At 47.9% G+C, this 16,091-nt stretch overlaps 1 protein-coding gene across 4 annotated transcripts in view; it reads right to left on the bottom strand.

The window, feature by feature from the left end:
* The window catches only part of UBR4 (ubiquitin protein ligase E3 component n-recognin 4), a 314,627-nt gene that overhangs the window by 102,897 nt on the left and 195,639 nt on the right, over positions 1-16,091 (bottom strand). For all 4 annotated transcript variants that reach the window (XM_030185684.1, XM_030185685.1, XM_030185686.1 and 1 more), the window contains 4 exons: positions 14,035-14,203; positions 7,348-7,444; positions 3,856-3,963; positions 2,011-2,127 (listed from right to left, as the gene is read on the bottom strand). In XM_030185684.1, the coding sequence (XP_030041544.1) occupies positions 2,011-2,127; positions 3,856-3,963; positions 7,348-7,444; positions 14,035-14,203 (491 nt within the window). The remainder of the gene's footprint in view (positions 1-2,010; positions 2,128-3,855; positions 3,964-7,347; positions 7,445-14,034; positions 14,204-16,091) is intronic.

Genomic DNA, 16,091 nt, shown 5'->3' with positions numbered 1-16,091 from the left:
CTTCGGGTTCTTCTGCACAGCTTCAGGAAGGGCTCTCTCTTAAAAGAAGACTACACCAGTCTTATAATTGGGAAACAGAATCCTTATTCTCAGATGATCACTCAGACTGCCCATTCTACTCATTTAGGTACCTCTAGGCTCAGGGATGTCTTGGAGTGGAGAAGAAGGATGACCCAACAGAGGCCAGGACTCTTTCACAAACAGCTTACTACTTTAAATGCAAAAATCTTAGAAATCCTCAACATTTCTTCTCCGGAAAGTAGTGCCAGCATCTATCTCCAGAGGGACGCTAAGGAAGTGCCAGCTTCTATCTCAGACCCTATTATGTCAGGCACTATAAGGCCTCCAAAAGCCTTTCTGGTCTATGAGTCTATGCAGCAACTAAACTTTGCATAGTGGACTACACCTGATGCCAGTCTTAAGGTGGCTCAGAGCTGTTTCTAAGCTTTATCCTCTTCTTCCTGAGGGGCTTGATAAGCTTGAGCTGCCCACGATTGGCTCCTTACACAGAAAACAACTATTCCTGTTGAGGGTGGCACGGCTCTTAAGGACATTCAGGAATGTAGAATTGAATCCTCCCTAAAGTTGTCTTCTTTTGAGATAACTTCCTTGTGTGGATTTATGTAACTTGAGCTTGCCTTCAAGTTCAGCGAGAGATTCATCCCAGAAATTGGATCCTCAGCTGCCTATCATTTGCCCACTCTGAAGGCAGCCTTGACATATTTAGCTGACAAACTGTATGATTTGCTCAGAGCTTCCGTGAAGGAAAGGTCTGTGGTAGTAACTGAGGAAAGTATTAAGGTTCGGAAATTGGGCTGCAGATGCAGCTTCTAAATCTAGACTCACTAAAATGGTCTTTACAGATAAGACTATTGTTTGAAGAAGATCTGGAGAAACTTGTTAAGGATCCAGGGCAGGGGTTTTCAACCCAATCCTTGGGGCACATCCAACCAGTTGAGGTCTTCAGGATATCACTGAATTCAATGGGGATATATCCCAAAAACCCTGACTGGCTGGGTGTGTCCCAAGGACTGGATTAAAAACCTCTGATCTAGGGGATTCCAAGAATTAGTGTTTACCAAATGACAACCCTAAATCCTCCTTCTGTTTGTCTCAATCCCATTCAAGATTCCATGATGTTAAGCGCTATAGGCCAGGGTGTTCTTCCTTTCAAAGACCGTGATACCAGCAAAAGCATGCTACAAGACAGCCTCGGGCCAATTGTCTCATTCCACCAATGTCTCTCACCTAATCTAATCAGATTCTTGAATATCACTAAATTCCCACAGGTTTCGAAGCAGTTCATAATAAAATGCATTTACAACACAGTCACAGGCACATTATAGCAATAACAATTACAGGCAAAATTAAAGCAGTTACAATCTAATATCAGTGTTATCTAACCAATTATGTAATCAATCATCCCTCAGTTTGGTAAATATATATTTGGCAAATAGAAAGGTCTTAAGGGTGGTGAATTCATGGAACAGCCTCCTGGTGGAAGTGGTGGAGACGAAAACAGTATCTGAATTCAAGAAAGCTTGGGACAAGTACACAGAGTAGAAGGCATGGATGGGCAGACTGGATATGCCATATGGTCTTCACCTGCCTATGTAGTGAGTTCCCTACCTCATTAAGCTCACATTACTTGTGAAACTAATTCAGAGTAGTGCCTCAAGATCCACCCCCTCCTCCTCCAAATTCTCTAACTGTAGCTAGCAGCATAGATATGGCCTGACTCCTGGCTTCAAGGGTAACCATTTCCCATAACTCTCAGACTTTGGGGGGGCAGGAAAGGAGAGGGAGGAATCTGATGGCTAATGGGCACTATATGTAGGGGTGACATTGGCTGATGTAGGAGAATAAGTCACATGTCTGGACTGGTCTGGCTAGAATGACAAGGAAAAATGCAATAACAAAGATCTATCAGACATCTTCAGAGTCAACATTAACCTATATCAAATTGTTTAATTAGACCACTGCACCTCCTGTAACAGCCAAAGCACATACCTCACAAATGGACGATTTGGATCCAGATTTGGTTCTGGACATGAAGACACTAAGCAGCCTCATGACCACGAGATGTACTTCATTCAGCGCTGTACGCTCATTCTTCTTAGAAACATCCTATAGCAAAAAAGATGAACAGAAAACATGAATAATATGGCTAAGAATGAAAGGGACCTTTGACCGACATCTTGTAGTTCCCTCTTCCAACTACTTGTCACACCAGTCTGGACCACAGTAATCCCCAAGTAAGTCAAACTTCTGTCTAAAGAAAAAATTGTCTCATCCAAATATTTCTAGCTGCAACTTTTACAATTTACTACTACTACTACTATTTAACATTTCTAGAGCGCTACAAAGTGTACGCAGCGCTGTACAAACACAGAAGAAAGACAGTCCCTGCTCAAAGAGCTTACAATCTAATAGACAAAAAGTAAAGCATTTAAATTTAAAATATTTAAGCAGTCAAGCACAAGAGAACAGTCACAGAAGGACAGAAGATGTTGAAGGGTGGTCAGTGTGATTAGGTGTAACTCTGGTTGGAGTAGTGGGAGAAGGTGATAGAAGAATAGAAATGGGTGAGGTAAAGTAATGAGTGGGTTGATAGGGAGGTTATATAAGACATGTCACTCTAGGGGTGGGTGGGTAGAGGGGTAGGGTGGGTGGAAGCAGGAGAAGGTATTCTCTGCAGCCTATCTGTGAGATGGAAAATGCTCTCTGAAGCAGGGTTGCCAGGTGGAAAATTTTTTTCCAGCCCACTGGAGCCCAAAAAACAGCCCAAAAACCGCCCAAACACAAACCCCGCCCCTGACACCCCCGCCCCCGCGTCATCACCCCGCCCCCGCCGTCATCAACCCCGCCCCCGCCGTCACCGGCCCCGCCTCCCACGTCACCGGCCCCGCCTCCCCGTCATCGGCCCCGCCTCTCACGTCATCGGCCCCGCCTCCCCGTCATCGGCCCCGCCTCCCACGTCATCGGCCCGCCTCCCACGTCACTAACCCCGCCCAAAACGTCATTAACCCCACCCAAAAACGTCATTAACCCCGCCCCCCCCGCGGCCGAAAAAACCGCCCGAAGCACAAAAACCAGCCCAAAAAACCGCAACCCGCCGCGGGCAAAAATTTCCCGCGGCGGGTCGCGGAAAAACCGCCCAATTGGGCGGTAAAACCGCCCACCTGGCAACACTGCTCTGAAGCTGCTGCTATAAGTTGTTAGTTTTCTCTCCCTGAAAGAGATCCAAGCCACACCCACGAAGTTCAAACTGTCAGTGGGGAGGGTGAGGGGAGGAAATGGCAGTGCTTGATGAAAAAGAGAGCTCAGTTTGATAGGAGATATACTATAGGATGTCATTCTGAGGCCAGGCTAAGTCTAAAGCAGGAGAAGGTATTCTCTGCAGCCTATCTGTGAGATGGAAAATGCTCTCTGAACCTATTAATAGGCAGAATTTGAGAGAATGAACTTAGATTTTCCATCAATGAAAACGATAAGTGAAAATTCAATTTGGGAAAGATCTTTCCTATATCAAAGTGCCAAAATTTTGAATACTCCTCCTTATCAAATTCATCTGATTCCATCTTATTTTCTTTTTCAAAAGGCAATTAAAAGTTATGTATTTCTAAATCAGTGATCCACCTACATCCTTAAGGTTAAAGGCAGAATATAAGCTGCTCAATACAATTCTGCTCCACTATTACCTCACATCTCATAACTTTGATGGTAAGCTGCAAGTTCTTCCAAGTACTGCCATCCACCCTCAATTACATCCAGCCTCTTCCCTTCCATTTTCAAGATTATGTCTCTTGCTCTTTCCTCATCCCAGCTCATCAGTGCTTTAATTCTGCACTTTACCTTTTTATCCATGGCCAGTTCTGCAATGAGCTGTGACAACATGTTATCCAGAGCACCTTTATCCTTTTCGTCTTCACCATCCAGGTCTGTCGTCAGCATCAGGACCACCTAAAACATATAATGGGTATAAATGAAGCAGAACAGGTTAGCTGAGAAAAATGACCAGGAACATACAGAACACCAGGAGAGCAAAGTGAAGCAAGGACTATATTTCATGCTTATGGTTTTCAAAAGCAGTTCATAAATGGGTTTTCTGTAGAGAAATAAAGCACAGCAACGCCAGTCCTGCAGCTTTTTCTCATGAGTGATACTCCCCCCACCCCAACTCCTGATTATTCTTCCAATGAGGATTTCCATTCTATACATCCAGGGGATCAGCATGCCCCCATGCAATTCTGCCCAAAGAACTGACACCTGTAGCATAAACCAATCAAGTAATAGTATCAATGTGCTTCCTGGTAAGATTAGGGCTGGCCAGCAGAATGAATGTTAATAGTATTACTGAAGAGAATTACAACAGTGATAGGAATGATATGAACAGAATGAGAAGGCAGCTATTATCAGTCATATTGGATAGCAAAGAAATGACCATTCAAATCATGACTACTGTTAGAGATATTATCACCCATATTATGATTACTACATTGATATTAGCAGTTGTTGCTCATATAATTGCCAGCCCACCCAGGTGACCAGTCCACTCGTACCCAAGCATGGTCAGAGATAAGAGAAGGGCCTATTTCCACCTGTAGTATTGAGCTAAACAGCCATCTAGAAACCAACAAACAATCGATGCATGATTGCGTGGAATGTGCCCTGGACAGGTAGGTGTGTAGTCTGTGTCCACTGGGTGTAGCACCCGCCAAGTATCCACCAGGTGCAAGATGTGGCACATGCTGGGCAGACCTCTACTGTCAGCAGGAAGGGGCGACGGCGTGGGACGGGACCTATCCCGTGCTGGATCCCAAACCATATTAAAGTCTCCCCCTCTACTACAGATTGGGCCGATACGGCAGGAGCAAATTGATCACTGTTTTACAAAATTTTCAATCAAATAGGTTGGTAGCATAAAGATTACAAAGAACGAATTCCTGATGGTCCACTACTGCTTTACACAAGACATAACAGCCAGCTGAGTCAGCAGGTGAACCTGTGTTGCTACCCCTTTACACAACAAAACGGCCAGTCCCCCTTTTTCCCCTGTGCCGCAGTGGCCACACAGTCCCACAGGTGCAGGGTTTAGAATGCTTGGCAGCGGACAGTAAAGTGACGAAACATATGAACCCCCAACAAACCCTATAACATCCATGTCCAATAGACCCCTCCCCCCAAACCCCACCCCCTCAATCTTCAGGGTTCTCATCCTAGGAATCATCACGATTAACACCCACCCCTATATGGCCCATAACCAACAGCAACCTGGCAATGAACCCCCCCCCAAAGCAATAAACAGAGAACCAAACCCCAACCAGAAGTCCACAGAGGCTCAAGAACTGTCTCTATCGGCCAAGAGCACAGTCCACCTCACACACACACACACACAAAAAAAAAGCAGGCCCGCCGACCCATAGGTAAGAAACAGTGTTATTCCAGTACTCCAGCAAAACCAGGAGAGCACTATGCAGCACAATGGTCCCCGATAGCACTGGCTAACCACCAGCACATAAGTCACCAGTCTATCACTGCAATGTCTCCAGTAACACAGAATATCCATCAAATCCAACAAAAAGTATAAAAATAATAATAATAATATGGGGTCCACCCCTGACTAAGGCCTTCAGCGGGACCCGCGTGGGGTACTGATTCTGCCCCAAATGGCCAGTATGACATCCACATCAGCAGAGACCCAGCCACGAAATACCCGGAAGAGCCTGGTCAGCAACTTCTCCCATAGATAATCCAAGGCACTTGCAGCATTAGTAATCCAAACAAGCAGACCACAGCCGTCTCATCACAAGTGGGATGCGCCCTCTCCCCCCTCGATATGAGTAAGCAGCTCCTGAGCTTCTGCCACTGTTGTACAAGTGAAAGTGGTCCCATTTTGGTTGACCTGCAGTGTGGATAGATACATGAGTGCAAAATGAGTCTTAAGGGAGAACAGCTTAGAGCAAATGGGGGAAGGTGGCTTTACACTGTACCGCAATCTTAGCAGAATAATCTTGGAAGAATAAAATGCATTTATTCTCATAATTCAATGTTTTCCCCGACTACACTGTCTGTATGATAGCAGTTTTGTGAGCAAAGTTTAGTACCTTCAGAGTTAGCACTCGTGGCCTGGGGGATGTGATCTGTTTAGGGCCTACCCTACATGCTCTCTCCACTCGCAACGGCCCATAGCACTCTGGGAGGTGAAGTTCTCTCTGAAGCCATAATTCGAGGAATCCAATAAGTTCTTTGTCAGTCACCGACTCAGGTAAGCAGACCAGCCGAAGGTAGTTTCATCTAGATCTATTCTCTAAGTCTTCAACTTTATTCTCCAGCGTTGCCACCTTACGGAGGAGCTGAAAATGGGAGTCTTACACTGTGGAGACCTGGTCCTCCAATGCTCCGGACCTGACCTGGAAACCCGTATGATATTTCACCAGCTACTTCAACTGAGTTTGAACCCAATTTAGTTGGGTGGCGATAGAGCTGAGTCTCTGCTCGAGCATTTCCTCCAGTGCTGTGGTCATCTCCACAGTGACCTCCGCTACCCAAGCCGAGGATATAGATTGGCCTGGTGGGCTTGCTGGGGCCACCATCTTATCTTCAACCACCCTGTGTCAGATGCTCTTTAGTTTGCAGTTTTGCCATCATAACGCACACTGGAGTCTAAGCAAATCATCAAAGGCAGTTCAAAAGGGTGGACGGACGCTCCTCAGCAGCCTACCATGGTCATGGCGTCACATGATCCTTCCTTGTGAACATAATTTTAATAGGGTCGAACCAAGGGTACCTGATACACCATGCGAAGCTTCAGTCATGCTCTTCCCCCTTCCCCAATCAAGGGGCATCTAAAGGCCCTCCCTTCCATGTTCAACATCTTTCTCCATCCATACCAGCCCCCAACCCGTGATCTCCAGCTTCTCTTTCTCCCTCATGTTCACCAGCTCCATCCTTTCCGTACCCGAGGTATTCAGCCTCTCACTCCCACCCCTGCATGAGGTGTTCCGTGTCTTGCTTCCTTTCCCTACCCTCTCCAGGCTTATAGAAGTCTAATCACATACAGAGTACCCTAGACATCTGTGCCTGCTCAAGGTCTGCAGGTCCCACCTACTCTAAACTTCCTGTTTCGGAGGAGCAGCAGCCAGCAGGCATTGAGCATGTAAGAAAACTCAAGGTCCTGCATTAGCCTTGGTGAATGCCGTCCCCAGATTGCACTGCCCTAGTGGTTGGGCCAGCCCCGAGGTAAACTCCAAAGCAAGACAAATGTTCAAACTTTGCACCTTTCAGATTTAACTCAATATATCAATGTGTGTATGTATCACTATGTCATAGGCTGCACTGTAATACCTGCATGTAGGGTATGGCACGGACACCTCCCACAGTACGCAATTGAGGTAAAGTCTGTAGTAGCCTCTCCAGGAGCATCAAGCGTACCATATGCAGTCTGAAAAAGCACACAAGATATTTATTAGGATTTATTTACCGTCTTTTGGAAGGAATTCACTCAAGGCAGTGTACAATAAGAATAAATCAAACATGGAAGTTGCACAAGATAAAGCTCGGAGAGAATATTATATCGCTAAATAGATTCAGTCACAAAACCTGACTCCATAGCAATCTGTAGAAAGTAAAAGATTATTGCTTACCTGTAATTATTCTTGGAAGACAGCAATACAATCAAGCTACACTGGTGGACATTTGACTGAAGATTCTTAGAGAGCTTTCTAATCAAACTTCTGAGCATGCACAAGGGTTTGATGGGAACAGGTTTCAACAATGAATGATTCTTTATCCCTAGATCTACAAGTTTACCACCTGTCAGTCAAGAAGCCCAGTTCCAAAAGGAAGGTGAAATTAGGCCTTACCTGCTAATTTTCTTTCCTCTAGACCCTCCAGACCGGTCAAGACGCTTGGGTTATGCATGCCTACCAGCAGAGGGAGACTGAGAACACTAACTTCAAACTGAGTACATATAACCTGTGCTAGCCCTCTATCTCCAGTATACACTTAGCAAAGCAGAGAAACAAATCCCTGGAACAGTAACTCTGAAACTAATAAAACCCCTGTACCTGGAAAACTAACAGTTAAACTCCAACAGTGTGCTTAAACAGATGAAAACTCCAACAGTGTGCTTAAACAGATGAGACGCCCAGACGTCCCACTCTGCAGAATATTAGAGTCAAAGAAAGTTCTCCGACCATACTGAATATAAAATGAACAGACATAGCAGAACACGGCTCAAAATACTTCTGATAATTGACACGGCTGAAAAATACTTCTGATAAGAGACAGGGCGGGCTCTTGACCGGTCTGGAGGGTCTAGAGGAAAGAAAATTAGCAGGTAAGGCCTAATTTCACCTTCCTCAGCAACCCTCCAGACCGGTCAAGACGCTTGGGAAGTACCAAAGCAGTAGACACATTAAGGGTGGGACCCACGAAAAGCAGAAGACAACACAGCCGCTCCAAACCGAGCATCCTCTTTTGCCTGCACATCAATCCTATAATGCTTTACAAAAGAATGAATGGACGACCACGCCGCCGCCTTACAAATGTCCTGCGGAGGAATAAAACTACTTTCCGCCCAAGAAGCGGCTACCCCCCGAGTAGAGTGTGCCTTCAGTACCGAGGGAACTGCCCGACGCTTCAACAAATACGCCGAGGCAATGGTCTCCTTCAACCATCTAGCCAGAGTAGCCTTGGAAGCCGCTTCCCCCTTTCTGGGACCTCCAAACAAAATGAACAAACGATCCGACGCTCGGAAGTCCTGCGTTCTGCTCAAATATGCCTGCAAGATGCGTCGAACATCCAACTTAGCCAGACGACGTTGAGAGAGATCACCAGACCTATCCCCCAACACTGGTAACGAGATCACCTGATTTACATGAAAGGAGGATACCACCTTAGGAACAAACGAAGGAACTGTCCGCAAAGTCACTTTCTCCTTAGCCAAGGAGAGAAAAGGCTCTCTACAAGACAAAGCCTGTAGCTCCGAAATTCTACGCGCCGACGTAATGGCCACCAGAAACACTGTCTTTAAAGTAAGGTCTTTACACAAGCTGGAAGCCAACGGTTCAAACGGAGGGCCTACCAGCGCCTCCAAAACCAAATTCAAATCCCAAGGCGGAACCGTCGGCCGACGAGGCGGACGAAGCAACTTGACAGCTTTCAAGAACCGGCCCACGTCCGGCGAAGCCGCCAAGGAAAACCCCTGAATCTTTCCCCGGAAACAAGACAACGCTGAAACCTGTACTTTCAGGGAGGAGAGCGAGAGCCCCCTGTCAAGACCGTCCTGCAGGAACTCCAAAACTTCCGCGACCGAAACACGTAGAAGAACATAATCCCGCTCTTGACACCAGTTCTCAAAAATGCGCCACACCCGCACATAAGCCAAAGAAGTAGACCTCTTACGAGAGCGCAACATGGTATCAATTACCCTGGCCGAAAAACCTTTCTTCCTTAATCTGAGCCTCTCAAGAGCCAGGCCGTAAGCGAGAATGGAGAAGGGTCGGCCATCTCGATCGGCCCCTGAACCAATCTCACCCTGGACCCCAACGGAATCGGAGCCTGCACTAATAACCGAACCAGGTCTCCGTACCACGGACGTCGAGGCCAATTGGGCGCAATCAGAACCACTAGACCTGCATGGCGCCCGATCCGCTGCACCACGCGGCCCACCAGCGGCCACGGCGGAAATACATAGAGCAACTGTTGAGTCGGCCACGGGAGCACTAACGCGTCGATGCCCTCGGCCCGAGGATCCCTTCGACGACTGAAGAAGCGAGCGACCTGAGCATTGTCGGCCGATGCCATGAGATCCAGCACCGGCCGACCCCATTCCAACACCAGACGATTGAACACTGAGGGATGGAGGGACCACTCCCCGGGGTCTAACGTGTGCCTGCTTAGAAAATCCGCGCTCACGTTGTCCACCCCTGCCACGTGTCCCGCCGAGAGCCCCTGAAGATGAGCTTCTGCCCACAACATTAACTCCGCTGCCTCCACAGCTAACGCTTGGCTCTTCGTTCCCCCCTGCCGATTTACATATGCGACGGCCGTGGCATTGTCGGAAAGAACCCTGACTGCCTTGCCTTCTAACAGGCTGTGAAAGGACCGAAGAGCCAACCGAATTGCTCGAGTCTCCAGGCGATTGATGGACCAAGATGCTTCCTCCAACGTCCATCGTCCCTGGGCTACCTGACCCAGGCAATGCGCTCCCCAGCCCGAGAGACTCGCATCCGTGGACAGCACCGTCCAATTGGGAGCGTCCAGCGACATGCCCTTCGCTAGATTCGGCGAGTGGAGCCACCAGCGAAGGCTGCGACGGGCAACCCCCGACAGAGGGAAACTCTCCTCCAGGTCCTGACACTGAGGGGACCAACGAGACAACAAGGCTCTCTGTAAGTCTCTCATATGGGCCCTGGCCCAAGGAACCACCTCTATTGTTGCTGCCATCAGCCCCAACACCTGAAGATACGCTCGAGCCGAAGGCGCCCTCTGCGCTCGGAGTAGACGGATCTGTCCCTGCAGCTTGGAAATGCGAGGAGCTGTCAAAAACACCCGGCCCTTCTTCGTGTCGAAGCGAATTCCCAGATACTCCAGGGACTGGGAAGGCACCAGGTGACACTTTGCCAGATTGACCACCCAACCGAGCGACTGCAAGAAGGTCACCACACGGCCGGTGGCCTCCTCGCTCTCTGACCTTGATTTGGCCCGAATCAACCAGTCGTCCAGATACGGATGAACCAAAATGCCCTGCAAGCGCAGCGCCGCCGCCACCACCACCATCACCTTGGAGAAGGTGCGAGGCGCAGTCGCCAGACCGAAAGGAAGCGCACAAAACTGAAAATGTCTCCCTAAGACCACAAAGCGAAGAAAACGCTGGTGCGCCTCTAGAATGGGAATGTGTAAGTAAGCCTCTGTCAGGTCTAGAGACGTCAGAAACTCTCCTTCTTGCACCGCTACAATAACTGAGCGCAATGTCTCCATCCGAAAGGAGGGAACCTTTAGAGCAGCATTGACCTTCTTGAGGTCTAAAATGGGCCGGAAGGCACCCTCTTCCTTCTTGGGCACCACGAAGTAAATGGAGTAACAGCCCGTACCTCTTTCTAAACTGGGGACAGGTACCACCGCCCCTAAACCGATTAGACGCGACAGAGTGGTCCGTACTGCTCTTGCCTTGTATCTTGAATGACAGGGAGATACGAGAAAGAAATCGGAGAGGGGACTGTCAAATTCTAGGGCGTACCCGTCTCGCACTATCTGTAGGACCCACTGGTCTGACGTAATCTGGACCCACCTCTGGTAAAACAAGCGCAAGCGAGCCCCCACGCGAACCAGAGGCTGGGTCCCCAAACCATCATTGAGACACACGGGACGTACCGGACGCTCCCGAAGAGAAGCCTCGCCCCCCGCGACGGCCACCTCGAAAGGGCTGGGTTCTCTGGAAAAACCGACCCCTAGTCCCCCCAGAAGACCTACCGGGCCGATAACGTCTAGCCTCCTGAAAACGCCCCCGCCCTGCTGGCCCCTTAGACACCTTGGGACGAAGCTCAGGAAGCCGAGGGGCCTTAGCATCACCAAGACCCCTCACCAACTTATCCAATTCCTCCCCGAAGAGCAGAGAGCCCCTAAAAGGGAGGGAACAAAGTTTAGTCTTGGAGGCGGCATCGGCCACCCAGCCCCGCAACCACAGGGCCCGCCTAGCTGCCACCGCAAAGGTCATGTTCTTAGCAGAGGCCCTCAACAAATCGTACAGCGCATCCGCCAAGAACGACGACCCCATCTCCAACTTGGCCAGCTCTTGAACAAGAGAAGCCCTATCAGCCTGCGGGCTATCCAGGAGCCTCTCCGCCCAGCGAAAACAGGCCCGAGCCACCAGACCTCCACAAACAGACGCTTGTAGCGCCAAGGCAGACAGATCAAAACTCCGCTTTAGAAAGGTCTCCAATTTCCTATCCTGAGGGTCCCGCAATGCGGCCCCCCCATCCACTGGAATAGCCGTAGCCTTAGTCACTGCCGTCACCACGGCATCCACCGTCGGGGGCCTGAGAGACTCCCTGTCCTCCTGAGGAATAGGGTAGAGCTTGGTCATAGCCCGAGCCACCTTACACTGAGCCTCCGGCGAATGCCACTCCTGCGTGATCATGTCTCTCAAGTCCGCATTCATAGGGAAAGAACGAGAGACCCGCCTGATCCCCTTAACCAAAGGATCCACCTGCTTCCCATCCCCAATGGGAGCCGCCGCAGGATCAAACCTTAAAGTGCTCAATGAGGTCAGATAATTCATCCCTGTGAAAAATCCTAACCACAGAGGGGTCTTCCCCAGGCAAAGACAGGTCCCCATCCTGCCCTGCAACCGACCCCTCCTCCTCTTCCAGTGGGCTAAAATCACCCTCAGAATCCGGAGGGGAAAAGACCTCTACATCTTCAGAGCACTCCACTCGAGGTCTTTTAGCGGTAGCCCCCCCCAATCTTGGACTAAGGGACTCCGCACCCGATGGGCCCGCCTTCCAAGCCTGAAACAGACTCCACACAAACTCTGGAGGGAACCCCATGCTGCCCGAGGCCTCCCCCCCAGCGGTACTCGAAATCGGGAGAGGCTGCGGCCCCACGACCGCCTCAGCGCTCAAAAGGCCCGAATCCAAGATGGCGGCGGTTCCCGCCAAAATCGGGACCGCCGCTGAAGCGCCCACCTGAGCCGGCCCACTCTCCTGCGATCCCGCAGAAGGAACTTCCGCAGCTAGCACCGGTGGCGCGAGTGATGGGGCCTTGGGCTCCCCACAAAACCGTCAGGGACCGCCAGCCGCGTCAACACCCCGACGCGCGCACAGCCGGCAACGAATTAACTTCCCTGACATACTCGCGCCTAAACAAAAAACAGCTGATTGCAACCGGCGAAGTTAAAAGAAAGAAAAACCAACACTCACGGCGCTTGCTTATTGACTCAGCTCTCCCAGACCGGCTGAACAACTCCGGAGACACCGGAGTGCAGCTCCTGCAGTTCTTCACAAGAGGAGTTTTTTTTTTTTTTTTTTTTTTCAATATACTTTATTTGAGCCCTGCTGCTAAGATCTGAAAGGCACTCAAGGCTGCAGGATTAACACTGCAGCCGAGGCACAACGCTGGCCAAAACGGGAGAGCCAGTCGGGGGAGGGACCCGGCCACCCGGGTGTGACACCCCAGAGGGGACAATGGTAGGCCCCACCGGACCTACCAACCCCTTGCACACTACAGCGTTCCAGGCACAGGGATTACTGTACACCAACTTATCCCTAGAAAATCAGGAAAATTAAACTAGTCTCACAAAATCCTACCAGACCGGACAAGCTGCACAGGCTGCATGTCTACCCTCTGCTGAGACTGAGAAAATACTGGAGATAGAGGGCTAGCACAGGTTATATGTACTCAGTTTGAAGTTAGTGTTCTCAGTCTCCCTCTGCTGGTAGGCATGCATAACCCAAGCGTCTTGACCGGTCTGGAGGGTTGCTGAGGAAAAGCCTGTTTTTGATACAGTGTTGGCCCACATCAGCTACTGGTCCACTTGATGATGGAAGGATGCATAAGTGGAGCAAACAAGGGGAAAGGGAAATGGGACTTGATATACTGCCTTTCTGAGGTTTTTCCAATTACATTCAAAGCGGCTTACATATATTCAGGTACTTATTTTTTACCAGGGGCAATGGAAGGTTAAGTGACTTGCCCAGAGTCACAAGGAGCTGCAGTGGGAATCGAACTCAGTTCCCCAGGATCAAAGTCCACTGCACTAACCACTAGGCTACTCCTCCACTCAATAAGAAACCTAAATAAGGAGCTTCACTTGCTTTATGCACAGGAAATAACAAGAAAACCCTTTACAAGTTTTTAACTTCTAACACTTAACTCGTTTGCTAACTCCTAGAGGTTTCTAGAAGCTCCCCCTCCCCTCCGAAAGGGCTGTCAAGAGACTGAAAGATGTCTGACTGTCTCTATGCATTAGGGTTTTCTTGCTTTAATAGGATTGTTAGTATATACTAAATATCTATATTTTACACTGACCTATTACTGGTGTGAACATCTCCCTCTGCTTCACCTTCTCCTTCAGAACCATCACCTTCTTGCTGTCCAGCAGTAGTACTAATAGCTCCAGTACTTGAACTGATGCTGCCTGGTCCACCAGGATGACCCTCAACTGTCGTATCTCCATAGGCACTGCTTCGGCCAGACACTACAAAAAAAAAAAGAAAAAGAAAAAAAACAAAGCATTACACAATGATCACTGAGGCTAGCATCTTGTCTACAGATCCTAATGCTGATCACTACCAAGAATAAGACATGTCTTTGGTGAGGTCCTATTTAGAATACTGTGTGCAATTCTGGAGAACCACGTTCAAAATGATATAAACAGAATGGAATTGATCCAGAAGGTGGCTACAAAATTGGTCCGTGGTCTCCGTCAAAGCGTATGGAGACAGACTTCAATATGAATAACTCTTTTTTAAAAAATGCAGAAGAGATACGATAGTGAGATATTTAAATATCTCAGTGGCATTTATGTACAGAAGGTGAGTATTTCAATTGAAAGAAAATGCCAGAATGAGAGAGCTTAAGATGAAGTTAAAGGCTGTAGACTCAAGAGTAATCTAAGGAAATAATTTACACAAAAAGTAGTGGATACAAGGAACAGCCTCCCAATGAGGTGGTGGACAAAAAAAAGACTATCTGAATTCAAGAAAGGTTGGGACGAGCACGTGGAATCTCTGAGAGAGAGAGAGAAAGAAAGAGAGAGAGTGGATGGTGTGGATGGGCAGACTGGATGGACCATTTGGTCTTTAGCTGCTGTCATGTTTCTCTGTTTCTATTGTCAGGAAAAATTCTCTGTCTCCTCGGGTAAATGGCAGCGATAATGCATGTAGCCTCAACTGAAATGTTGAATATGTTCCTGCTGCAGTAATACCTCCAGTCACACTGAAAACAATAGTCCTGCCTATCTTGTGATATCATCTACAGCCCCTCAGTGGGAAACTTTGTGGAAATCTCTTATGCTCTTTTTTTATTTTTATTATTGTCATGGAATATTTATTGATTTTATTTGCAATGGGAAATGTCTAGATTAAATGGTATATTTGGTTTTAGCAGGTTGGCTGTGTAGCTGCTCTGTCTTATGCAACTAAAATTACAGAGAGCTGAATGGTGCAAGTAAAAAATAGAACTGGTATGAATGTAGTACCAGTAGCAGGACTCTGGTGAGGGAAGGAATAGTCAGGGGGCCATACTTAGGGTCGACGGCAGCCACCACTGGCCACTAGGCCTTGCAATGAAGAACACTGCCCATCCATACCAGGTAGATTTGCATCTCTGTGAGTTACGCTTTTGGAAACTATGGGCATTATTTTCTTAACTGGCCATACTCCAGCACTGAAAACATTTGACACAATATGAATAAAAGCAGTCATACTGTTGAAGCATTGTGCATTAAGGGTGTGCAGTAATCAGAGAGCCTGTTTTATTCATCAAAATGGCTTTGATTATCGCCTTCACAATGTAGACACACAATACAATATACAGCAAACAACAAGTTGTGACTGACGGGTAATTACAAATGTCTTAAGGAAAAGCTGAGAGTCATTCAAAAGCCTAAAACTTAAGTCTAGAAAGTTAGAATGTACACAGATTCAGACTACAAATAATACTGAAATGACATGGTCGATCAAGCTAGGGGAGGGATGATGCTACATCACTGTCCCAGCCCTGTGTCAAAAACTTCACATGCTGCTTTTGGGATTTGTGCACTGTATTAACATAATGCACCTTGTATTCATGCCCTCAATGGTCAACAGGTAAGTAACAGAATAATAAAATTCACATTATTCTCAGTATGGAAGATACTAAAAATGTCTCTCTTCTTATTAGAATCAAAAATATATTATAAGGAGTAATCAGATCATGAGAAGGTAAATATCCACCAGATATAATCTCATAAAATACTACTTTCACCACCATGAATCTTCATCAATCCAGTTTTATATGCGACTCAAATCCAATAGTTAAGCTCTGGAACTCTTTGCTGGAGGATGTAGTAGGGTAAATTAGGCCTTACCTTTTGCTTTCCTTTA

This window comes from Microcaecilia unicolor, chromosome 13 (genome assembly GCF_901765095.1).
Source record: "Microcaecilia unicolor chromosome 13, aMicUni1.1, whole genome shotgun sequence".
Lineage (NCBI taxonomy): Eukaryota > Metazoa > Chordata > Amphibia > Gymnophiona > Siphonopidae > Microcaecilia > Microcaecilia unicolor.
Note: the sequence above shows the minus strand (reverse complement) of the source record. Positions and strands in the feature narration are given on the sequence as shown.